Source organism: Euprymna scolopes, chromosome 33, assembly GCF_053919585.1.
Source record: "Euprymna scolopes isolate OS-2025 chromosome 33, ASM5391958v1, whole genome shotgun sequence".
Lineage (NCBI taxonomy): Eukaryota > Metazoa > Mollusca > Cephalopoda > Sepiida > Sepiolidae > Euprymna > Euprymna scolopes.
The window spans coordinates 69,629,026-69,655,452 of NC_136514.1; the positions used below are offsets into that span (position 1 = coordinate 69,629,026).

The 26,427-nt window shown below is 33.6% G+C and overlaps 1 protein-coding gene across 4 annotated transcripts in view; it reads right to left on the reverse strand.

The window, feature by feature from the left end:
* LOC145258285 (CCR4-NOT transcription complex subunit 1-like) overlaps positions 1 to 26,427 on the reverse strand; it is a 267,943-nt gene that overhangs the window by 176,229 nt on the left and 65,287 nt on the right. For all 4 annotated transcript variants that reach the window (XM_080116291.1, XM_080116293.1, XM_080116294.1 and 1 more), the window contains 9 exons: positions 20,544 to 20,687; positions 19,105 to 19,214; positions 18,049 to 18,104; positions 16,353 to 16,467; positions 15,559 to 15,645; positions 14,225 to 14,392; positions 12,501 to 12,628; positions 4,182 to 4,314; positions 2,501 to 2,608 (listed from right to left, as the gene is read on the reverse strand). In XM_080116291.1, the coding sequence (XP_079972417.1) occupies positions 2,501 to 2,608; positions 4,182 to 4,314; positions 12,501 to 12,628; positions 14,225 to 14,392; positions 15,559 to 15,645; positions 16,353 to 16,467; positions 18,049 to 18,104; positions 19,105 to 19,214; positions 20,544 to 20,687 (1,049 nt within the window). The remainder of the gene's footprint in view (positions 1 to 2,500; positions 2,609 to 4,181; positions 4,315 to 12,500; positions 12,629 to 14,224; positions 14,393 to 15,558; positions 15,646 to 16,352; positions 16,468 to 18,048; positions 18,105 to 19,104; positions 19,215 to 20,543; positions 20,688 to 26,427) is intronic.

A 26,427-nucleotide genomic window follows, 5' to 3' on the forward strand; every position in this document is an offset into this window, starting at 1 on the left:
AAAAAAGGTTTTAGATCCTAATCAAAATATTGGAATATTTGATGCATATTATTTTGTAACTTTAACAATTATCAAACTTTGACCAATGAGTATTTTTATTTTGCTTTTAACCTGTCAAGGTCTAAATATATTTTTAGAGTCAATATAAATTAGCATGTTTTTATTAGTTATTAGATATATATGAATTGAAACCATATTAATTTATGACCTTTGACTCCATTTTTTGTATGACTCGTAGATATCAAAAGTGGTTTATCATAGTCAAAGGCGACCTAAAGGCTTCCTTTTTATTAGCTACCACACAGATGTATAGGGTAAGGCACCACCCATTTCTCAGAATTACTTCACTTACTCTTGATCCATATTTTATAACGCTGAGTGTTTAAGGAAGGGAATTATCAAGTAAATTTTCAAGTGATTAAAATGTCCAAAGGAGGATTGAACCCTGGTCTATCAGCCCATTATCCTCTTTACTATGCTCTAGTTAGTTAAAAGACTAAAATGCAACTTTTATAGAGAAATACTCAACAGCTGTAGGAACATGTGTCCTCGTGTATTAAAATGCTTAACAAAAAAAAAAACTACAGTAATCAAAGTCTTTTTCAGCAATATATATATATATATATATATATATATATATATATATATATTATGAATATGGCATAATCATGCTGATACACCAATTCTCACCAGATGACCAAAGTTAAGCAATGTTGAGCCTGGTCAGTACCAAACAAGTGACCAATTTGGGAATACCAAGTGCTGTATGTAGGGGAATGTCAACACCTTCCTGCCAGAGTTGCAAAAACCTAATGTCATTATATCCCCTAACGGGGATATACATGCAAATGGAGACCGTTTGGGAATTTCATACATTTCTGAAACTTCCGCCTTTGGAGGAAGCCAGTTAAATCTGCATTAGGGTTAGTGCCACAATTTTATATTATATAGTAGAACCCCGAAGTATGCCTTTTTCAGGTTACAATGTAGAATACAATGTTTTTCAGGTCCTTGGTTACGGTATTTGCCCTACCTTACAGTGTTCTTTATGTTATTTGATTATATACATGTGTTACATGCGTATTATATACTGTACTGTATTTTGTTACTAATTTTTAATATGAATATGTATTATATAAAATTAATTTTGCTTAGGGCCCACTATACAATGATTTCACCTTATGATCCCAACCCCAGAACATATTTATGCCGTATCCCGGGGTTCTACTGTGTAGATATATGTGTGTGTGTGTGTGTGCACATGTATTTAAATGACTAGAATATTTTGGACATATTAAGCAGGGGGGAAACCAAAGTCATTTTCTTAATCATCTATTATATAAAGGAGAAATGTCTGTTAGTGAGTGTGGTCGTATGTCATCCACATCGGATCAGCACAAAACTAGTACCAATGGGCAATGACAAAAAAAAGATTAATTCTGTAGAGGTCAATTGGCCTATTGGGGGAGGGGTGGTGCTCTCTTTTTTTTCTTTTTTTTTTTTGCAAGTCATGCACACATACTAAACTATAACTATGTTTAAAATGCTTATTCAGCAATGTTATGACATCATAAGCACTCATGGCTGTGTGGGCAAAAACATTTGCCCGTAAGTTTTTACCTTCTTCCCCTCTTTCACGTTTCATGTTTGACCCCTCCCTGCTATTTTGATTGAAAGAAAAATTGCTTTGATTTTGGAGGTAGGGGGGTGGAGTAGCACATTGGCAATGCCGGGCACCCACCCGTTAGTATTTTAATAAGAGAATCTAGATTGAAAAAACTTCTTGCTGATCTTTCTATTCCAATGGGTCTTGCAATTTTTGATGGATTAAAATTAAACAGCTTGTCATTAAAATTAATTTTGATAACTACAAAATTAGAAAACAAACCTAATTAAAAATGTTATTTTAAGATAAAACAGGTTTAATTTTTTTCAATTTCAAACAACTTTATAAAATAAAAATCATAAAATTATAAATAGACAAAAATGCACTAAAGCAAATTTGTTTGGAAAATTTTTTTTCATTTAAAATTCCAATGGAATTTTCAAATTGGAAAAAAAATAAAAATAAACAAAATGATATCAATCTTACATAAACAGTGAAATTGCAGAATAATTATAACCCTAACCTTCCTCCAAAGCAATGCCTAATTTATACCAAACTCATTAGAATGAAATTCTCTACCTAACCGGCCAAGTTTTAACATTCGTAACACTTTATTATATTTTTTCACCTATAAAGTTTACCTTCGACAATCTAGTTGACTGTTGAAAAGACTTTTTAATGAAAGTTTGAAATGTTATAAACATTAAAACTCGGCTCATCAGAAAGAATCTCATTCTGATGAGGTTAGTATAAATTATGCAATGTTCTGGAAAATTTACAAGTTATCAGGTGTTAACTATTCTGCACTTTTACCAATTAAGCAATTACGACATTTACAAATATTTTAATCACATCAAGATGACAAAAGATATTTTTAAAATATTAAAAACTGACCTGAAAATGCCAAGCATAGTTTAGCACAATCGCTGAATTTGGATGGTTACTAAGAAAAATTGGAATCAAATTAGACAGTAACTCCTGTTTGAGAATATTCCAAGTCGGCTGAAATCAGGAGGGGAATAAAAAAAAAAAAATTAAAATCACTTTGCAATATAAGATTCAGATTTTTATATCAATTAAATATTACACAGTTGTTCCTACTAACCTGTTTCCCCCAAAGGGTACAGTTAGACACAAGGCCAGTTTTTTTATGTGGCAAAAGTTCACCCCCACCCACCCGCTCCCCTTAACATAAGGGGCACTCTAGTCTGGAATAAAATTTGCCTCAATCTATAAAACAATTTCTTTCACTGTAACATCAAAACAGATATTTCACTTTCATTTAAGCAATATTTCAAAACTTGAAAAAAATAAAATCTAATAATTTGCATTTCTACAATGTTTTTTGCCTATAATATTGGAAAATAGGCCATTAAGACATGAATAGATATCACCAAACACAGTTTGTTTTTAACATCATATCAACTCCTTTGCTCATTTAATATCAAAAAGCTTATTTGCAAGCAAGTCAATGTAGTTAGATTATTTGTAGAGCTATTTATTTGTATAGGTCTTTTACAGATATGCATGATAATTGTCAAAAGATTGTTTTATTTTAGTTCTTTATTCCAGTTGGAATGCAAATCTGCACTAAAGGTAAATTGGGATTACGATAGAGTAGTATTCCACTTTTAGATTTTCCAGTAAAAAAAGAAATTTGGTGTTATTTGTCTGAAGGTAGTTGAAAAAACTTTTCCATATTTTTTTTTTTGGTTATTTTGTGATGCAATTGTTTTGAAATCCTTGCAGTCAATGTTTTATAACAAATGGTTGTGACATGGTGTACATAAGTGAGTTTTAACCTTTTAGTGGGTGTGAGTTATGTAAAAATGACATGCACATTCTGGTTAGGATTACCTCCTCCCTTCTTAGTTTCCTAAATCCAACCAGTCATCCTTTAAAGGTAAGGAATATGTGGTAAAGTTTGTTACCAGAGCAAAAGTTCCATACATTTGATCATTTTGTAAATGTATTTGTTGATCTTTTGTTGGAAATCTATACATGGGATTTAAATGTTAGATGAATTTATTTATAAGGTTGTTTTATGGCATATCAACCATTTTTTATTCATTTTGTATAAAAAAATGTTTTTTTGTTTGTTTTTTTACTTTGCAAAATATGATTGAGGGAATGAAAAAAAAATAATAAAAAACAATAACATCATCTGTCTGGTGCATTTTTGTTCATGAAGCCAGTATCTTCAGAAAGCCTGATCTGGTAGTACCGGACCATTTCTAAGGCTAACTTTGCTGCTGCTGCAAATGTGACTTTGTTTTTGTTTCTTAATATATTTAGTTTTGTTTTGTAGTGTAAGTGGTTTTGTCTATTTTCTAGCAATGAAAATGCATATTTAGAATCTTTGAAGCTGGATTTGCTTTCTATTTAAACTTTAAAATTATGTATCACACAAGACAAATACAAGCACGGATCATTTATACTAAGAAGGGAGTAAAATGGGGGGCGGCAAATTGGTTAAATGTGATCAATCAACAGATGAAGCCATAAAAAAAAATATGGCTAGGTTTACAAAAAAAAAAAAAAAAAGTATATATATATAAATATAATAAAAACTTACATCAATTTGGAGCAAGGCTAATGTTAACATATCTGGACAATTTTGAACTGGAAATTTGAATAAATCTGTTACGAATTGATAATGACCCAGATCAGAAAGCCGGAGAAGGGCTTGGACAAGATCTCGTGACTTCCTATAAGAAAGAAAATCAACAGTAAAAAAAAATGCATGCCGATTTTAAGTTATTTCATACATAATTAATTATAGTGACAAAAAAATTATTACACAATGTAGACAATATTCTCATTTGGGGCATAGTATTTTCAACACTCTGACCAAAGTAATCAGAAACCTTTTGGTAGATTTTTTTTTTTTTTTTTTAGACCTTTTAGTCAAACTTGGGATTCTGCACAGAATTTAAAACTGCACACTTTAATCCACAGGAGTATTGTTATTCTGTCATCCATAGACGACAGTCAAAGTATTATTTTATATCATTCTTCAAGTTCCCTAGAAGACAGTAACTGAAAGGCAAGTTCATTTTGTTTTACTTTAAGTTACTCCATTTATTTTGATAAAAGTATTGGATAAAGACAAGAATATGGACACCAACAAAACAAAGAAAAATAAAGATTTGACACTGGTTTGACCTTTGCACCGGCACATGTCAAACCAGTGTTGATCAAAATCTGTTCTTTTATTTTTCTTGATCGATTGGGATCCTTAGTCTTGATCCAAAGTATTTCATGCTCAAAATTATTTGCAGATTTCTTTTCTGTGTATTTAGTGAGTAAACAGTTTGCAATTGATAATTAGGATGGCTTGCTCTATTAGACTTATAGATATAAGATGATGGAATATAAACCCATTCTTCAAAAAGGACATGATTTCCATTCCATTCCATTGTTGTTAAATTTCTTAATGGTATCAACATTATAGTTGTTGTGTCGTGGAACAACAGTGAAAATAAAAACAATCAAGCCGAGGTTCGGTTAAGAAACAAGTGTATTAATAATAATGTACAAAGATAGGAAAGCGTGGATATCTGCTGGGCACTCAGCTAGCAGTTGAAGTGCAGTCGCATCTCTCTCACCGGTGTTGGAATTACTAGCACTATTTATAGTGCTAATCGGTGTAAATTCCTCTGTTCAAGGAAGGCCGGTATAACACCCCCTTTTGAAAATATCCCGTCTGGGATTAATAAAGTTTTTATTTTGGGTTCACCCTAATCAATTCTGTTGATTTCCGTTTTCTGCTTGATTTTCTGTTCTCCGGAGCTGTCTCTGGTATGGGCACCTGAAAAGTATCAAACACTGTGTCCATAATGTCCTCCTCGGCCGATCTGGTAACCTCACTGTTCGAGTATCTTTTCCGAATTTGGTTAGTGTGATGTTTGTGCACAAAGTCTGGTCCCTTAATCATGTAGACCATGTTGCCTATTTGTTGCTCAACAATGCCGGACTCCCAGAAAGTCTTATTATTTTTGTTAATCTTGTAGAAGACTCTTTCGCCAACTTAATACCGTTTTTTTTGTTATCGGTTTTTTGAAGTTTGGCCTATCCTGGTTTGGTAACAACTTGTGAAAAATCGATCTAACCTTGCATCCGAACATAACCTCAGCAGGTGTCTTTGACATTTCGATGTTTGCATTCGAAGTGACTCTGTAGACTTGTAAAAACTGTTGAATTGACTTATCCGTCGGCGATCCACTAGCTTTTTTCAGAGCTCTCTTGAATGCGTCAATGAATTTCTCTGCTTGTCCATTACTTCTTGGGTGGTTTGGCGGAATGGTAATATGCTCGATTAGATGATCCTCGCAAAAATGTTTAAATTCGGTAGACGTAAATTGCGTACCATTGTCTGTAACAATGCCGTCTACTACTTCAAACCTTGCGAATAGTTCATGCAGGAAGTTGATAGTTACCTCAGATGTGGGATTCTTACATTTTAATACTTTCGGCCATTTAGATAGGCTGTCTACAACAATGAGATAGTAGAACCCATCTAGCGGTCCTGCAAAATCTAAATGAATCCTAGACCAAGGTCGGTCCGGTTTTGCCCACAATCCGAATTGAGTCGGAGGAGCTTTCATAGCTAATGTACATCCCCTACACTCCCTGATTTTTCCTTCTATATCCTTATCCATGTTTGGCCAATAAACAAAAGAGCGTATAAGGCTTTTCATTCTCGATATACCTGGATGTCCTACATGGAATTCCTTGAGCATTCTTTTATGTAATGTCGCAGGAATTAGGACCCTGTCGCTATATGACAGGACATTATCGCAAACTGAATAAATTTCTTCATCCAGTTCGTTATTGTTCATCCTTTCTTTCGTGCGTATAATAAATTTGTCAATCTCTGCCTTACTCTTAATCTCATCAAGCGTTACTGGAAGTTCTCTTATTGTGTCACATAACATTTTTTTTTACTTCAGCTTGAATGGCTGCTATTACCATATCCTCCAATGATTCTGTCTACTTAGGTATTAACCTCGATAATCCGTCTGCATGACCAAATTTTTTAGATGGTACATACTCCATTTGAAATTTGTAATTCAGAAGTATGGTACCCCATCTGTGGAGTCTATTCGCCGTATGTTGTGGTAGTCCATTTTTCAATCTGAAAATCGTCAATAATGGTTTGTGGTCTGTAACAGAAATTGCCTACTGTTGGAATATTTTGGGAGAGTAATGGGGTATGATCCCACACAGTCGGACGATTCTATTTATAAACGATGCTGCTAAGAACTGACGAATCAAATAAATTCACGTGCTGCTACCAACCAATCAGAAACCAGAATTGCTTCATAAATATTAAACCTTTTCTGGTGCAATTTCACATGTTCTTTCCCGGGTTTCGACACGGTAAGAATATTTTGTTCTGAGGAACTGTCTACTACAAACAAGTCACCTACCAGGACTTGTGTGTAACAGCGAACCATCTGAAGCTCAAAATGGCTTACATTTCTACACCTACCATGCAGGAAATTTCTTTACTGCGAATATAATGCTTAGTGCCTCTTTTTCAATTTGTGAGTAGTTCTTTTCGGCTGGCAAAAGTAATCGAGATGAATGTGCTATGGGTTTCACTTTTCCATCATCCATTTGTGTACCTATTTACTATGCCTCCCCACGGGACAGAGTTAGACACCAGGGTCGTTTTTTAACGTGGAGAAAAGGTACAAAAATAAAAATTGTCTCAGTCGTGAAGGATTTCTCCTCCGCCGAAAGAGAACAAGAAATGGAAGTGCAGCATCTGAAGAACAGATGGTATTTATTTGCTCCCCCACTGAGCAAATTAGGCACAAGGCCGTTTTTAATGTGAGGTAAAAACCAGCTCCCCTAAAAGGGGTCACTCTGGTTACCAAAAATAATAATTGTCCCAGTATAGAGGGTTTCCCCTCCATTGACTGGTACAAATTATCTTAAGTGCAGCATCTGCCGGAACAGATACTACACTTTGATCTTGTCCCGAAGGCCAAGAATTTGTGTAAAATGCATGCTCCTATGCCATAGGAGCTGGCATCGCTTGCAACCATAATTTCATGCTTGGGATTATAATGTGCCAGAAACAAGTCAGACATTAAAGTCTCTTTAATTTCCCGAAATGCTTCTTCACTCTTGCGTCCAGACCCATTTTTGGTCTTTCCTTAACAGTTCATTTAAAGGCGACCTTAGTTTATGCATATTTGGCACAAATACATTGTAGTAATTTGCCAAACCTAAGAAACTTTGTAAAGATGCAATATTTTCTGGAGCAGGCATATTCTTTACTGCACTCGATCTATCTGGATCTGGCCTTCTTCCATGTTTATTGATGATTTGCCCCAAGTATTCTATTTTCTTCATGAAAAATGTACATTTTTTCCTATTTTACTTTAAATCCATAATCCTGGATCCTTTTCAATACTTGGTTTACATGAGCTTTGTGTTGTTTTTTGCTAGCGCTTTTCATTAACACATCGTCCAGGTACCCTACTGCGAAATCCAACCCATTTAACATATTGTCCATAATTTGCTGAAAAATCGCAGGGGCAACTTTGACCCCAAAAGGAAGTCTGTTAAACTTGTACAATCCCTTATGGGTATTAATACATAGCAGCTTTAAACACTCCTCATCAACTGGAACTTGTAAGTACACGTCACTGAGGTCAATTTTAGAAAAATATTTCCCTCCACTCAGTTTCACAAATATCTGTTCAGGGCTCGGAAGAGGATAATGGTGATCTTGTAATGCCCTGTTTAAGCCCGTCGCGAAATCGGCGCAAATCCGAATCTCCTTACTCTTCTTTTTGATGTAAAACGTTGGTGCAGCCCACTCACTGTGATCAATTTTTCCAAGGACACCCATGTTTTCGAGTTTTTCTAATTCACCGTCTATCTGTTCTTTAGCGGCGTATGGAACATTTCTTTTCTTTCCGAACACTGGCTGTTCATTTACTTTTACGTCAAATTTTGCTACCACTTTTGTACATCTTCCCAAACCGCCTGAAAATACGTCTGGGCAATTCTTTTAACTCTTTCTTAAGTTTTTCTGCCTCCACATTCGAATCTTCAACCTTTTGGCAAAATGAGCTTTAAAGGCAGATCCCATAGTTTAAACTTTTAGAACAGATCAGTTCCAAAGAGGTTGTTTGATTTTCGCATGACAAAAATTCTTGCTTTTTCGGCCCTGTTCTGGAAAAAAAATATTCGTCAATAATTCTCCTTCGAAGGTAATTTTTTCGCCACTGACGCTTCTCGCCGTTTTATGTGATTTAATCATAGTGGGTCTCCCAAGCCTCTTCCATGTCTGTACATTAATAATGGAAATGTCAGACCCACTATCAAGCTGTAGCCTTGCTTTCTTTTTAAACATTTTCACCTGTACATTTTTCCGGATATTTTGTTCCTTAGGTTCAATTTTTGTAAGTTTAATGGATGCCTTTTTACTAGATTTTTTTCGACAATGCGATGCTTTATGCCCTTTCTGGTGGCAGTTGTCACATTGTTTGAATTTGTAGGGACACTCATTGTACCAATGTTTATTTCCACACCTCCAACATGGTCCAGGTGGATCTTTTCACTTTTTCTTTCTCTGCTTAATTTTTGAAGTCGAATTTTTCTTTTGATGGATCTTTAACATGTGACACTCCGCTTTCCTCTATGTTACGACTGTCTTATTTCAACGCAATAAACTATTCAGTCTTCCGCTAAGTTTTGTAGTTTTAAATTAGGTTCGTTTTAGAGTTTATTTAAAACATGACGCCTGATTTCAGCGTCTTTATTTAAGACCAGCCCTTGCACAAATATTAAACATTTAAAATTATCTGCTGATAATTCCTCCAGTTTAAAATCGTCGCAATGCTTGTTCACTATACTTGCATAAGTAGTGTAGTCATCTTCCCCTCTTCTAGCAATATTCATACATTTATATCGCCTATGGAAAAGAGACGTTTTTGCAGAAAACAGTCCTGAAAGTAACGTAACTTTCTTGGAAGCTCAACTTCCTGGTCTTTTTAGGAGAGTAAAATTCACGAACTTTGTATGCTCGGCTGTTCCCAATTTCCTTAGCAAATACCTAACTTTTTTCGTGTCTGACCAGTTAGCAAAATCTGATATAAAAATATCCTCATATCGTCTATAGTACTGGACGAAAGTGACAGTCTTCTGGATTTTCAATAGCGGCCCACACAGCCATTCGAGAAAATGCGTTATGATTATCGTCCGCTTTAGTTAACTGTGTCGCCTCCAGAATTTTTCTTTGTTTCTCCTATGTTTTCATCAATATTTCCTTAAAGCGTTACCGTTGTTGAAGCATTTTTTCTTCAAATGCTTGTTTAAATCCCTCTTCTCTTTCTACTTGTTGAATTTGCTGCTTTTGCAACGCGAAATTTTGCTCTGCCTGGATTGAAACAATTCCAACAGTGAATCTTTGAATTTTGCATCCATCATAAGAATTCAGTTTACAATGTACGTTTGTATTAAAGAAATATTCTTTAGTAAAAATCAACCAAGTTTTCTTTGCCAAGTCTTTTGTTTGCAGTCCTTTTGTTGAACGCTATATTTCTAGTCTTACTAGAAACAATCCAGCGAAATAACATTTAACATTTTTTTTTTTATTTGCACGCATTTTTACGTAGCAAAAATAAAATCCGTCGCTTTAAATATTCAACGAATTCGTATGCGAAACTTGGTTTTTTTTGGGGTTTTTTTTTTTACCTTCTTTGCCTTTTGCAAAAAAATGACTTGATTCTTTACGGGTTTGCTAAGCACAAATGACGTACGCGAATAATTTTTCACGGTCTGTCTCTTTTTCTCTCGACAAAGTTAAGAGTGCTTTTTTTTTTTAATCCCAGATGTTATCGAAATAATGATAAGCTTACACGATATTTGCTAGTTGGTTTTGGGGATTTGACTTTGCAGAAGAAAATTCTTACTGTAGGAAAAATGGCTTCGGGTGGAGAAAAAATTAAGCCTTTTTGTTTTTCTAAAACATTTGGTAAGTGTGTTCGATTCTTAAATAATTGACATTCGCGTTTTTCACTGTAGATTTTGGTAGCAAATTACTATTGTAGTAATTCGCTGCTCTGCCGTAAAGATTTTATGAATCTTTATTTCAATCACTTTTGAGTATTCTCTGCAGTGATGGTCGTTTCGATTCCTTGTCACAAATCTGTTGTGTCGTGGAACAACAGTGAAAATAAGAACAATCAAGTTGATGTTCGGTTAAGGAACAAGTGTATTAACAATAATGTACAAAGATAGGAAAGCGTATATATCTGCTGGCCACTGCAAGCAGTTGAAATGCAGTCGCATCTCTCTCACCGGTGTTGGAATTACTAGCGCTATTTATAGTGGTAATCCGTGTAAATTCCTCTGTTCAAGGAAGGCCAGTATAAGAGTATTTTTGCTGCATGGACAGAGGAGGTAAAAAAATTTAAAAAGACACTTAACAAGTCGCACACCTTGGTGGCTCCTTGTGCAGCAAGAATGAATATGTGGCCAAGAGGGGGTTGAGATAGGATGACTTTTTTCTCTTCATGACTTCCTACATCCCTGTCTCCTCTCCTACATCAGATTATATTGTCAACAATTTATTGGATGTATTACTGCTTCATCTTAACTTATTTCTTGCAGATATATGCATGGATGTTTATCTTCATATCTGTATTTAAATTTGTTGCTGAAGAAATCTTTTTGCTAAGTTTTGGTTATTCATTTCCTCAGATCCTACACAACTTGGAATCCAGCAAAATCTCTTTCATATCCAGAATAGAATAAATGATCAATGCCTTATCCAATTTTATAGTTTTCAATTTTATTAACATTAATATGAGTTGGGAAGAAAAAGGTTTTCTTTTTAGTTTGCGAGATAAAATTTATGGCATTGGGTTCTTTAGGATGATGTTGTTGGGTAATTTGATTCACATGTACACCTGTACATCTTGTTGTATTCCTGTCTTTAGATCTATTTGTAAATATAGGGATATATTTCTGATAACCTTGGATTTTATTTAGTTTCTACCTGGAAAACGAGAGGATATATAACCTGCTGATTCTAAATATGAGATTGGCTGCATATGAAGATCAATCATGTACAATCAAACATCAATATGAACTGTGAGGACATGTGGATATGTTTAGGACAGCGTTCATGCTACCTACATGTATCCTGTACAAGAAAAACTATGAACGAATTGTTACGCCACAAATGATTGTCTGCTATCATTAATAAATTATACAACTGTTGAAACAAAATAAAAAAGAAAGCAACATCCCTGCGATGCTTAATACTACTATTACATGTCATCAACCAACAAGACTCCAACTGACTATGTGATAAGCCACTATTCAAATAATCTCCTGAAGTCAAAGAATCCATCAACCATTCTAAATTTTTACAAAATATTTCGGAATTGATGCAATTGAGGTTTGCATGGTGGCTGTTTTTATTTGTTTTTTTTAACACTAGCATTTCACCCCGGCGTTGTCCAGGTTTTTGGAGGTGTATGTTGAGCAAAAATAAAAGCGATCAATTTTTTAAACTTTGACCCCTATTATGACCCCTTAACATGTATTGTTTTGGGATCAAAGCAAGTTATTAAGTTAGGTCCATGTCCAAGGAACCTATATCTAAAATTTCACGTGTTTAGACCCAAAATTGTCGGAGGAGTTTGGTAGAGTTCTCAAAGATCAAATCATTGAACTTTGACCTCTTAACGGCCAAATTTCTGGCCGAAAACCAATCACATAGATTTTCCCAACTCTCAGTACCCTGTATATCAAATTTTGAGTCTGTAGACTTAAAATTGACAGAGTTATTGCGTAGGGAAATGTACACACAGATACACAGACACGTTCACTTTTATAGATATATAGATGAGAAAAAATTTACCAGGTTAAGATTTCTCTGTTATCTTCATCTGGAGCTGCTTTTAAAACATCTGTTATGACGGGTTCATAAGGATAGTCAGCAAGGCAAAAGACATCTGGGTTCTTTAAGGCATGAGAGATGAAAGACAACTGGAAAAAAAAAAAAAATTAAAAACAAATGAAATGAAAATAAAATTATATTTACAGGTTTGCAGATAATATTTATTTGCAATTTTTGACTGCTAATTTTATGCATTTTTCTTTTTTCGTTATCAATCTTGTCTTCATAAAAACAGGGACTTTTTTTTTTTTTTTTTCAGAAAATTGATTATGGACAATTTTTGACATTCATATTGGTAGAAGAGATAATGAGATTTTCGAATCTGCACCAGAAGTACAAGGATGGAAAAAAGTCAAGATGTTGAGATATAACTATACCGCACTATAACACACCGGGTGTCCTTAACCACGTCGGATTCCACCCAATATGACAGGTGTTCTTTCGATCATACATTGTCCCGTCACAAGTTGGCCTGTTGATCGTCTTCACCCACTGTTTTCATAGTGGGGCGCTTTGCCTCTAGATCAAATCGTCTCCTATCCTGTGCAGGTAGTCTCCGGGTATATTAATCACTCCGCTGGTCCTTGCGGCTTGCTGCAAGGTGAAGAGTCCTCACCACAAACAAACAGAACTCCGGTTTATAACAATAACAAACTATTTATTAATTTCATTACTTCATAACAGCTAGTCTAAATTGAGGTGACTGACTATAGCAGTGAAACGATGTAAGACCAGACCAGTAAAGTCACAGATTTCCCATTAACAGAGGCTAGTTAACATCATAACATCAGGCCCTGAGGGCTCCCAAATCGGAAGCGCTTGACCAGCCCAGCCGTTCAGTTTGCTGGCTACAACTCTACTTTTTAGAATTCCTTTTTCTAAAAATCCAACCCCTTTTTCCCCACCTCTCCTTCACAAAGTGGTTACAAACACCCTTTGTTTCTTCCTCTTAGAGCTTATCTCAACCAAACCTCAAACTGCACTGAAGTTTTTACTTATTATCAAATTAGGAGTGATTAGTCATTCCAGGTCGAACACTGCCTGGCGGCGACCCCTACTTTTGACCTCATTCTAAGTTGTCAGCCTTAATCAGCTAAGGGTCTCTGGATCTCTTCATACCTCTCAGGTTTTAAAAACAACCTTTCATGTTAACAGATATATAACGAGACTGATAAAAACAATTATTTGTTTTTTCTCTTTCTGACAAAATCCCATAGACATTTGTTTTGTCCCAATCAGACATCAACACCTCCTCTGCCCTCTCTTCCTCTATCCCGTCCAGTCACCCCCCCCTCACTGCAATATGCACCTCTCTGCATGCATTCATGACACCAATAGTGTCAGAGAGATACAACTTGCATAGGTATATGCAAGTTTTATTTTTGAAACACTGCAATAAAAATTATGTAGAAACAAAAGAAAAAACTTATTAAGTAGGAAAGAGAAAAAAGCACTAGCATACACAAAAGAGGTCTGCCTTTAATGTTTGTTAATGGTGAACAAGTATTTATTTTTTCTACTTCATTGGCTAAAAAATCATTATGCAATCACTCCAATTATTTTGAGCAAAATAGTATGTCATGTTTTAGTAACTGCAGGGTTTCTTATGTTGAAGTGTTTATAAAAACTTTTCTTTTTAAGTGATGCACAGTAAATAGAAAATAAAATGAGAAAAACATTCTTACCTGTCCTTCTGTATTTTTCCATGGTTTATAAATATGTTTCACAGGAAAAGTTTCATTAAGCGCTTTAATAAAGCCTTGAATAAGTAATCTCAAGCCTTTCTTGTTGTTTATCAGAAAACTTTTATGATCCAGTTCTGCAATCACATCATTCCATTGTAAACTGGGAACCTAAAAAGGGGGGAAAATGAGTTTGTTTTTCTAATACATTTTACATCACGAATGTTACAAAATGTCCTGTAAATTTAGAAATTTACTTATCTGCTGGATTTTGATTTCTTTTACCTTTGAAACAATTAAAAAGTAAACAATTAGAAATGTACTGGATTTTCACACAAGCAGTCAAACTTACAAGTTAGGAGATAAACTTCATGTCTTTAGAATCTCATCACAATATAGCATAAGATTTTTCAGTTCTCCAAAATCTTATCAATATTAAAAAATAAAAATTTAAGAAAAATCTGTATGATGAACATGAAACAAAAATATACTTCCAAATTCAATTTATTGAGTAAGAAGTTTTATTTTACTAAAGAAAATCAAATTTTATGAGTATCTTGCCTGCCATTTTGAAAAAAATTTCAAAGGAAATAGCTCGAGAATTCATACTTATTAAATTTATTCCCATTAATAGTTAAAAATAACTTTATAAAAATAAAACTACTTGATCAATTTAGGTGATTTTTTGGTATATGATAAATTTGTTTTGTTATGGGTGCATACATCAGATTTTTCATTTGTTTTTTAATATAGAGAATTCTGGGAATAAAAAAAAAAAAAAAAGAAAAAGTTTTTTCTTTTAATTTGAAAAGTTTTCAAAGATTATTCTATATACAGATTATATAGAACAAATAGTATATTAATATTATCTTTAGTTTTTTTTTATTCACAATATTTTGGTCAGGTGTACGTTTTCAAAATTAAGAACTTTGATAGAATTTAGAGGCAAGCAATCCCAGTTTGCGAGTTCACCCAGAAAGTTTATAAAAAAATAAAAAAAAATGCATCTGGAAAAAGTCAGGTTATATCAGGCAAAATGTTGCAAAAATAACAACCAAGATGAGAATAGTAACTTGAATAACCTAAATTAACCATTTCTAAAACACCAAATTTTATTACAATATATTTTTTTAAAAATAGAACAAGTAAACAATAAAAGTAAAAGCAGTTATAGAAATAGGAGAAAAACAATGATACTTTGAAGTTTGTTTAATTCTAAAATAATTTATTTACATTAAATTACTGAGGTATTGACAAAAAAAATTAATGAAAAAATAATTTCATTTTGAAGTTTGAGGCAAAATATCTTCAGACAACACACCAAAAAAACTACTTACCAATTCTTGGACAATTTGAACAAAAATATCCACATTCCACGTTGTCACACCAGGTTTATCTTTTTCTTTATCATTCCAGTTGGAATTCTAAAAAATGAAATTAAAGAAAAAAGAAACCATTTGCATAACTGGTTTAATTCATATAAATAAAAACTATTTTTAACTCCACCCAAATAACAATATCATAAATGCAATGAAGAACAAAAAATTTTTACTCATAATATGAGTGCAAAATGAATAAACTTCAGTAAACTGTTTACAGAGATGCTTCAGAAAATGCTCGAATTACACAACTGAAGGAAAAGAAATGTTTCTTTTCAGTATAGTATCATTAATGAAGATATTAGTTTCAGGACAGATAACTATAAGAAGCAATGTTAGGCGTCATAACTTTTGCATTTAGTTCTCTGTAAAGAATTGAGTGATCAACACGTTAGAACAGTTACAAAGTTGAAAACATTTAAAGGAACTGATCAAAATAAGTATACTAATGAGTTACCACTTACCAAGGTCAAAAGCTATTTGTCAGTTGAATGATGAACAATATTATTAGAGGATTGGAAATGATAGGTTGGATGGGCAAAGTTTACTTCAGCCTAATGGTAATATGTTTAACAGATGCAAAGTTCTTGGAAAGAAACTATTCAAAGAAGTTCTGTTTGGTTTTAGGTAGACAAAAGTAATATTGAACAACAATCTGCATGGTTAACGACATTTTAGTAATGTACATTAGATAATTCTTTTCCTCACCATTACATCAAATTAAAATCAATTTTAAGAAAAAGTTTTCATACTTGATCAACTTGCCCGCATGGATTTTTGGCCATCATCCCCATTACTCTGGCGACAGCCGACGGTGTTAATTCTTTCACTTTGAACTGTAAAAGTGTGTTGCGACATTCCTCAACACTAGAAAACCAAAACAAAAAATGCAACATTTGTTAAAGTTTGTGCCATTTGTGTCAGCTTTTCCAAAATATAAAATCCTAGAAAATAGGATCTTAAGGTTAATTTTTTTTAAATCATCAATTTAAAAAAAAAAAAAAAAAAAAAATACAAAATGCAACGTACAACTGTTTAAAATGATATAATCATATTCGATTCTCTCTTCATTGAAAAGGAATAAAATAGAGAAAGAGATATACATAACGTGTGAGTTTTGTTTTAGTAGGTCAAGTTCTGTGGGTTTGACCTTTTGAATTCAAATCATTTTGACTTGATTGAATATTATAAAGAACTGTCACGCTTGGCTCGAGTCATACCTGGTGGCTATATTCTAACATTTTCAAAATCACAAAGCACCTTCATGACACAAGTACGGAACAAGTTAGGCATAAGGTTCATTAATGTAAAAGCCCCCAGTTCCCCCAAAATGGGAGCTACGTCATTGTGCCACATCTCTATTTCTACAATTTCGCATCCCTTTCATCACCTAAATATTCAAACTATTTGTTCATTAAACGCCTTCCACCACTCAACATTCTGCAAACTACTCTATCCCCACTAACATTCCTTCCTCATCTATCTTACTTTAACTCCCCACCCTCTTTAATATGCACCTAGATTATAGATACATGAAATTCACTACATAAGTTTTGCTATCAAAACCAAATTACTTGTAAATATACACTCTTCATTGCCTTACTACTTCAAACTCTAGCAATATTCATGTCTTTTGGATGCCATACTCTCACCACATTAATTTTCAGTATATATTGGCTCAGTTAATAAAATATGTTCTTGATAAAGTGCTTTCAATAGAATGAAAATTCAACAAATGTGATCTTTTTTGGATCTATATCCTTTTTTATAATTTATGCCTATACATAATATCAAATATTTATCCTCTGAGTATAAATTTCTCACATACATGATATATGATGAGTATTCCCGTAAACACGTTTAAAATATCTAATTCATAAATATATACAATGCTCTATGCCACACATTCTTCCATCTTTTCAAAGATAGCTAAGTCATGATCACAATAGTTGTGTTAACATTTTCTGCCTGTCCTACAAAGCCTCTACATACAAAAAATGAATATTCTTTCTATGATTGTCTAGCTTTATGTTGACTTGACGAATTGAACTGGACATTATGACCATCTTTCATTTCAGTCTTTAGAGTAACTAGAATCCATTAATGATCTTGAACAATATAGAACACTTATTAATTTCAGTCCACAGTGGATGGGACTTTTCAATGTTGATTCCTTTTTCCAAAAAACCATGTAGAATCTTAACTTGGCCACCTGTATGCTATCTTTCTGTCTCAAATGGCCTCAACTGAATATTTCAAAAGTACCCTTGCGTGCTTCACATGACTATAGCCAACCAAAGTTTTGTATCTTTAAAACACCCTACTTCATCAACATCTACACCACTATTCAAAAAGGAATAGTAGTGTAGAATGGTTTTCCTTCCCTACTAAATCTATCCTATCATTTCACCTACACAAGTCAAAGAAAAAAAAAAACAGAATACGTACGTATTGGTGCAGGCACAACCAGCCTCAAGGACCATATCAGCCAAGGAAGCTTCATTCTGTTAACAGAAAAAAATGTCATTAAAGGAGGCGAGAAAAAACAAAAACGAAAGAAAAGATAGAAATAATTTTTTTATCATAAATTTTTTTTTTTTAAGAAAAAGGAAAAGAAAGAGAAAGAAAGGAAAAGAGAAAGAAAAAAAAGGATGAATTAGAGTTAATGACTTGTTTGTATTTCAAGATACAATTTAGTTATTAACTAGCAGGCGGCTGCCCAGTGTTACCCGGTGATAAAATGTTTAAGTATTATATTTTAATTCATGCAAATTTCATATTTATTTTTATAGAGTCAATTCTCTCTTGATTATTATATTCTACCTAATATATAGTAATTTCAAAAGAAATAAAAAAATGACTCATGTGCCATCCGTTAGTATATGACTTAAATCCATAGGTATACAAAAGCTGTAAAAAATAATGTTTAACCTCTAACTTTTTATTAGCGCATGCATATAAAACAATAAATAAAAACAGATAGTCGATTTATGCCAAATCTAGATAAATGCTGTTTTGTTTTTGTTTTCAATTTTGACCCCCTTAGCATTTATTTTACTGGTTAAAAATCAAATCAAAAGTGTGCTACAAGTCCAAATACTCAATATATAAAATTTCAACTCTGTAGATTAAATATTCAGAGAGGAGTTTGGTAGAGACTGTTCACATATACACTTACACCATATATTTTTGTGTACTAGAACATTTGCATCTTATATTCTACACAGGCAAAATGTAGAAACTATGCGTAATTAAAATTTAGCGTAAAAGTGAAATGAAACCAATCTCCTAAAAAATCATAAAAATGAATAATTAACATTCATTTTTTAAAGGAATATGCAAATTAGTTAACCTTCATGTAGTCACTCTCATATCAATTAAGTTTTAATAATTTTTAAATAGAAAAAGTAGGCTTTTAATATCAATGTCAGAGCGGAAAAAAAATCTCAACTTTATAAGTATATACAGATTAAAGATTTAAAATTTAAGTCTTAAAATGTTTACCATTGGTGATGGCATGATGGAAGTATCAGAAAGCCTTTCAAAACTGATGTCTTCAATTTCGGGGTACAACAACGGACTAAGAATGACTGGAACACGGCTCCTGGGAAAATCTACAAGGAATAAAAAAACAAAAAAAAAAAACACATTGTACATTGGCATTATGATATCTTAAGACAAAACAAAATATTAAAATCAAAAGTGCACAGAAACTAACAAGAGTTCATATATTTACCGGAGAAACAGTTTAACATAACACCGCATGTCTAGTCATGTTTTGGTGACCTTTAAAAAAGCTTTTTTAAAAGAGATTTGGATCCAGCTTCGAGATCCAATTACCACTTCTTAGCTTTTTCAAGGGTCCAACAATTCTGGTACAAATGATGGATCCATCCACCATTATTGTTAACATAACTAAAACAATAACATCTGCATGATTCAAGACATTTTTTATCCTTTTAAAAATTTGATGCAAGTTAACACTACACCATAACACAGCAGAATCGTCTCTCTAAAGTCCAATCCTTCCTCACTGTTGTAAGGACGGCTGCAATGCGGTACTGTGATGTTATCCTAGAGACAAGACATACAACAATGGGAGAAAATTAGCAAAGCAAAAGTGAAGGGTTAGATCTTTTTGAACTTTCGAGACAAGAAAATGCCTCCAGTTTCCTAATAAACGGCTATTCCCAGCTGATTAGGTAGAAGTCATCAGTTTCAATTAATCAGGTGTGCCAGTGACTAAGACAAAAGACCAAAGTTGATTTCCAGACAGTTTCCAATTTGAGACAATTGACGACAGATCGGGAGAGCTTCAGCAGATTGAAGATAAGCTAACTTCAACTGACTGACAGTGATGGTTTTGATAGATAACCAAGAATGTTAGTGTTTGGAGAATCATACACACATCCAAAGTACAACTGATCTACACATGTTTCAAGAGTATTTTCTTTTGTGAGTTGGTCTATTTTTTGTGCTTGTAAGCCAGTGCTTGCACTCTTGGCGACAACCTGTAGATAAAGAAAACCACAGCACACAACAGCATTGGGGTGGCGGCTGTTGAGGGGGAATGTACATGGTTTCCGTGTCAGTTACTTAGCTAACAGCAATCTGGTAAATATCCAAGAGTCAGCAGCAGAATCTGTCAGCCTCCGGTCATCTTTATCTTTTCATGTGACAAAACATCAGGTGTAGAACAAATCAATGGAGTGAGAATGCCGTTATTTTGGTGTCATTCTTTTTTATGTTCTGAGAATTGCTGATATGAGTGTTTGGGGTAAAAACTTGCAATCTTGCATATTAACGAATAGCTGTCATCAACAAGGAAGACTTCATACAGACCCTCAATTCTGAGACACGATCTTTGCAAGCTATTTAGAAATCGAATTAACTTAACAAGAGCAGAATGAGCGGATCATTAAGGAGAGGAAGTTTGTATTTACCTTTACGTAGAGTTTTCAAGAAAGCTTCTTTTTGATCGGCACCTATGCCCAAATGATCTTTTCCGCGGACAAGGTGTGTAAGCAGAAGATGAAGTCCTTCAATAGCAATATCTTGTAATCCACCTTCTTGTCTTAAATTTGTATCTAAGAAAAAAAAAAAAAAAAAAAAAACTTAAATCAGATAGAAATCATGTAATTAGTAATATGACATTTGTTCCATAAAGAAATGAACAAAATTGTATGAAATAGAATTGAAAATTTAGTGAATATCACATGTAAACTCAAAGAACCTAATTCCATGCATAGCAGCTTTACAATTAAATAAGAGTTCATCATTATATTGAATTTAATGTCAATTTTACATGATGCCATGCACTGAACAGTTTGAAGAAATTATTTCTGAAGTTATATCTGACTAGGTCTTTATTCCTCATTTCATTCCATGTTGTCCTTAGCCAGTGAGCTGAACCTATCTAAACTCTTCTACATCTATTAACTGCAGAACTTGTCTATTATTTTCACGTAACAATGCACATCATCTGATTTGAGCTCATCAAAACTAAGCTTGTCTTCAAGACTCATTACACACCCATCATATCATTCCACAACCGATGTAAATATTCTTGTCCTGCAACATGTCCTCAACTCTCATTGGCCAGGCTACATTTCCGTACATCACACTATACACATGCCTGATAGATTATTCCACCAGTTGATAATGGTAATGTCTTGCTGGTTAATAACGGCAGACTTTTCCTGAATTTATTCATTCAGTCCTAAATCTTGCAATCACAATTGTATCAGCAAGATAACTCATTTTTGTGGCAAATTTAATAGCTTTATAGTCCAGATATACCTTCCCCACGTCTGAATTCTCATCTATTCCCATTGTCTTATGCTTCTTGCATACAGATTTAGTTACACTCACTTAACCTACCAGTAATTCCACTGCACTTCTTGTGTATCCAATACTTACAGGTACCACAAAAAATTGAATTGCACCAGATATCCTTTTCACAAACTTGAGTGAAACCTTCGCATTTTGGGGAGCTTTCTAACACTATCATCACTTGGGTCTTAGTAACATTCCCTCTCAGATTGTTACTTTCCATAAGTGTGGGATATATGCAAAAGGGAAAAAAAAAAGAAAAGGTACCGTTAAAGGCTAGGTTATGGTTAGAGAAAAAAAAAAAAAAGTAATATACAACGTACCGGGCGTATCTGCATCACTTTTTGGGAAAAAAAGAAAGAATGGCTAGCTCATTTCTATACCCAAAGAGCATCTTGGGAGGGCAGGGCATGATGGGAGAAGCTTTTTCTTTTTTGATAGTAGGATATAAAAGTTGGGAAAAATTCTCTGCAAGGGACACAAAAAGTAAAGAGTCATAAACATCTTCTCTTGAAAAGTATTTTGTGTTGCTGACGTTCAGATTGTGCGGTGTGACATTGGTGGCGAGAGGCCAGGTGTATTCGATTGGAAAAGAGGGCAGAAACATGCTGTTGTTGAGCAAGTGACTCACTCCTTCCCGAACCCCAGAACCGAATCCTGATCGTAACCTTAGAATAACATAGCTCCAAATCTTCAGCTTTAGAAGATCCATTATTTCACAGACATTATCAGTATACAACATTTCTCCTGGACAACCTAACAGAAATCTCTGGATAATGCTAAGACACAAATGAACACCAATGTTTTCCTACTTCAAGATTAACGTTGCTATTAAATGTGCCGTTTATACTGAGTATTTCTGTATATTGCTTGAACAACCTTCACCAACCACTTGTTTACCCTCTAGTTTCTTCAAAGTCTACCTACCAGAACTCTCTTGACATTATCAAAAGCTTTCTCCAAACCTACAAAAGCAAAATATAACTTCTTACCAATATACTTCTCTTGTATTTGTCTCAAGATAAATACAACACCAGTGGTATTTGTCGAGGCATAAAAATAAACATTATTTCATCTATGCTTACCTAACTTCTTATTTGCGGCTAAATTATTTTCACAATCACTTTCAGGATCCGATACATCAACTTTAAGTCTATCACTGCCTTTATCTAGTATTTTCTCCTTATCTTTGTAACAATTCATAATTGTATCAAATTACCAGTCTTGTTTTAATTTTCTTATCACTTTGTTCTTCCTGGGGATGGAGCATTCTACCAGATGCCAAACATTCTCCCATTAGTTTAGTTACTCTAACGAAGAGATGTTTTTAAGATTCTAACTGTCCCTTTAAGTGCTATTGTTTGTATTTCTTTTGCACTTGGTTCACCTGGTATATTCACCAGATAGTTTTTGAAATTCTTTTTTATTAGCCCGGTTGCTCCTATAATGACTTATGATTGATACCTTCTTAAGATTCCAATTTCTTTTCATGGCATACATGTTTATGATCTGTCAAGTCTGATTATTCCAATGCCTGTTTCATCCGTAGCCTTCAACATTTGTATAAGAACGCTTAAGTGTTTACTCACAGCTTTCTGTCCAGTCGATAATCTAGTTGAGTCATGTTCTATATTAGATTAACACATAAGATGACATTTTCTTTCTCCAAAGTGTTGCAAGACCAAGCTCTAAACTTCTTTTTCCTGTATTCCTATCACCATATTCATTGTTTCCATGCACACCAGGAGTCTTTCGACCATAACCATTCAAATCTCCAGCTACAGCAAGTACTTCTTAACCTTAGTTACTGCAGTAACCTCATAAAACTCATCTTTGTATCTACATGTAAGTCACATTGTAATAGATAAACAGATATAGCTAGGAAAATTTTCTCAGCAACTTCACTATGATGGACTCACATGATAAAACTTTATTTAGCAATCTCTTTGCAATGTTCCAAGTAAAGAGTATATACAAAGGTATTGTAGAATACAGCTATTTCAAGAGTGTTTATTTTGAATTATATGACAAATTTTTTTTTTTTTACACAATATTATGGATTATCTTCAGAACAATTTTTGGAATTGAACACAAAACATTTGTGAGGGAAAAAAAAAAACTACAAATTATTTTTGTGATGGTTTTAGTGAAATCGGTACCTTTTTTCTACGATTAGTGTTTTTGCTAGACACAGATGAAAACTGTGTTTTGAAGATAATCTGTTTAAAAAAAAAAAAAGTTTATTGCTCATCGTATGATTCAAAATAAATAAATACTATCTTGAAACAGCTGTTAACAGCTAGAATACCTTTGCATATGCTCTTCATTCAGAACATAATTTGAAAAATTATTAAAATTGTCAAAAACACATATGTAGCTCTATTTAATTAAGTATTAAACTCCTAGTATTTACAGATTGATTCTTGTTAACTCAAAGAATCTAGTTTGAAGGTCTGTCTGAAAGTTGTACTTGATACTTGTCTTCCTAAACTTCTTAGCATTTGGGAGGTAAACCCTCACACTAATCGTATCTATTTTAGAGATATGACATAAAGCAAAGTTGAATTTTGATAAAAGTAGTTCCAATAATATGGTAGGATCAGATTTTGTGCAAAACACAGAAAATGATTTTGCTTTTGTTTATTGTGTAACATTCTCAACCATTGCAGAGCTATTTTAAGGCCAAATGGTTTTGTTTTTTATTTTTAATCACTATATAAAATGCAGTTTGGTTTTAAATTACTAGTCGTATATTTATTATTCTGAGAAACACCAGATGAGAATATTGTAGATACACTTCTGGTTGGCGAAACTGTTTTGTAGAATAGGGCTGCTTATTATTGTATTTCCACTACAGTCTAACTGTTTTTAGGAAATTTGATATCTTTGTACAGTGCTGAAAAGTTTTTCTAGGTTGTTTATTTGGAGGAACTGGAATCTTAATGATTTTAAGTCTTTACATTCAATTAGTATGTGTTTTTTTGTGACATGATATACATAAGTCTTATTTGTAATAGGTGAGAATGTGTAATAAAGGTATGACATACGTAGCCTGGCTAGGATTACTTCTTTCTTTCTCTGCTTCCTATATCCCAATTATCATTGATGGTAGGAGATATGTGGTGTAATTTGTTATTAGGGCAGTTGTTCCAGGATTCCTGCCATTTAGTGGAAATATATTTGTTAATGGTTTGTTATAAATCTGTATAGAATCTTCATTTTAATTGCTTCTTTAGCTGCTGGGTTGGCCTTTCCATTTCCATGAAGCCAGTATGGCTAGGTATCCACTAAAAATAAAGTTTACACTCAAAATAGTATAGTTATTTTATTCCATGCTCCTCGATAGCACGGGCATTTTATTCCATGCTCCTCGATAGCACGGGCATTTTATTCCATGCTCCTCGATAGCACGGGCATTTTATTCCATGCTCCTCGATAGCACGGGCATTTTATTCCATGCTCCTTGTTTATTTTCAAATATTATACCTAATAATTTATGTTGGTTGGCTCTGGGAATTTCAGAGATAACTAATTTCAAAATAGGACCTTGGGGTAAATTTTGATGTTGGCAAAAATGGATAAATTTTGGCTTTGTTTTGGAGATTTTGAAGCTATCTTCCGTAGACAGAGAAAGGTTTCTCATACAAATGTTTTTAGTTGTACTAAGTGGTCTAGAGTGCTTCTTTTGTTTTTAAAGCCGAATTAGAACCTGGTGACAAGGTTGTTAATTTCCAGGTACCATACAAATTTTTCATCGATCATTCTTTCAAATGTTTTACATATGCAACTTGTTACAGCTATTAGTCTGAAGTTGGTTTGATCTGATGTGTTGTCTTGGTGAATGTTATTCTGGTTTATGTTTTTTTTTGTATGGAAATAATGGTAGCTGTTTTACATGGTATTGGGATTTTTTCAGATATTGTTGTAGATATCTTGAGGAAAGTTTGGAGAGTTGGTTTAAGAATTCATAAAGCAAAGTTGAATTTTGATAAAAGTAGTTCCAATAATATGGTAAGATCAGATTTTGTGCAAAACACAGAGAAAATGATTTTGCTTTTGTTTATTGTGTAACATTCTCAACCATATATATATATATATCATCTAGCCCGACAGTTGTGAGATCTTTTAAGAGCTTCTTGTAGCTCATGAATAGAGAATGGTTTATTGTAATTTTTTTTCGTTTTTGGATTTAAAGTTTATTTTACTTTTTACCCCCTTTCTCCCTCTGTTTTCAACGGTTAGAAATTGGTTCTGGTAGGAAAAAATTTTTGCAAAGTTTCCTGCAAGATTTCTTCTTTAGTGGTTCCCATAGTTATTTTGTATGAGATGTTTTAATGGGTAATCGTTTTTTCCAGTTATTTTGTGAATCATCTTCTATAGTTTTGGTTTAGGTATTGGTGCTTAATTTAGAAACAAAGTTTTTCAAGTGTTTCTTTAATCTTTTATAGTTCTTGTTAGGGCTCCAGGTTGTTTTATATTTTAAGTTTTTTGCTGTAGGTTCCTTTTTGAAGCTTTTCAATACTGAGTGACAAGCACAAATTGTTTCTTTACATTCTTTACTATACCAAGGTTTGTTTATTTTTGTTGAAGGTGCGAGTCTTAGTATACAGTCTTTGGCAATTTCTGGTGAACTAGGAGGTATGATCTTTTGAAGTAGTATTTGTGTCTGAGTTTAACTTTTTGTAGGTTTTCCCCATTAGCTTTATAAAGGTTCCATCCAGGTTTTGCTTATTTCAGGTTCAGTGCTGAAACTTTCCAGTATTTGTTTCATCTGTCGTTTGTATCTGGTCAAATGCCTCTTTTATGGAAGACCTCCACTGTGTGCAAAGGTGATAGATCAAAGCTATCGTCCAATTTCTCCGACCTCGTCTTAGCCTGGTCATGGAGCACATTGTGAATGACTGCCATACTTTACAGCTCATAGAAAATAAGCTCATTTATCAGTCTCAGTTCGATTGACTAAAAATCGAACTCTGCTGTCTTTATCAGCACTTA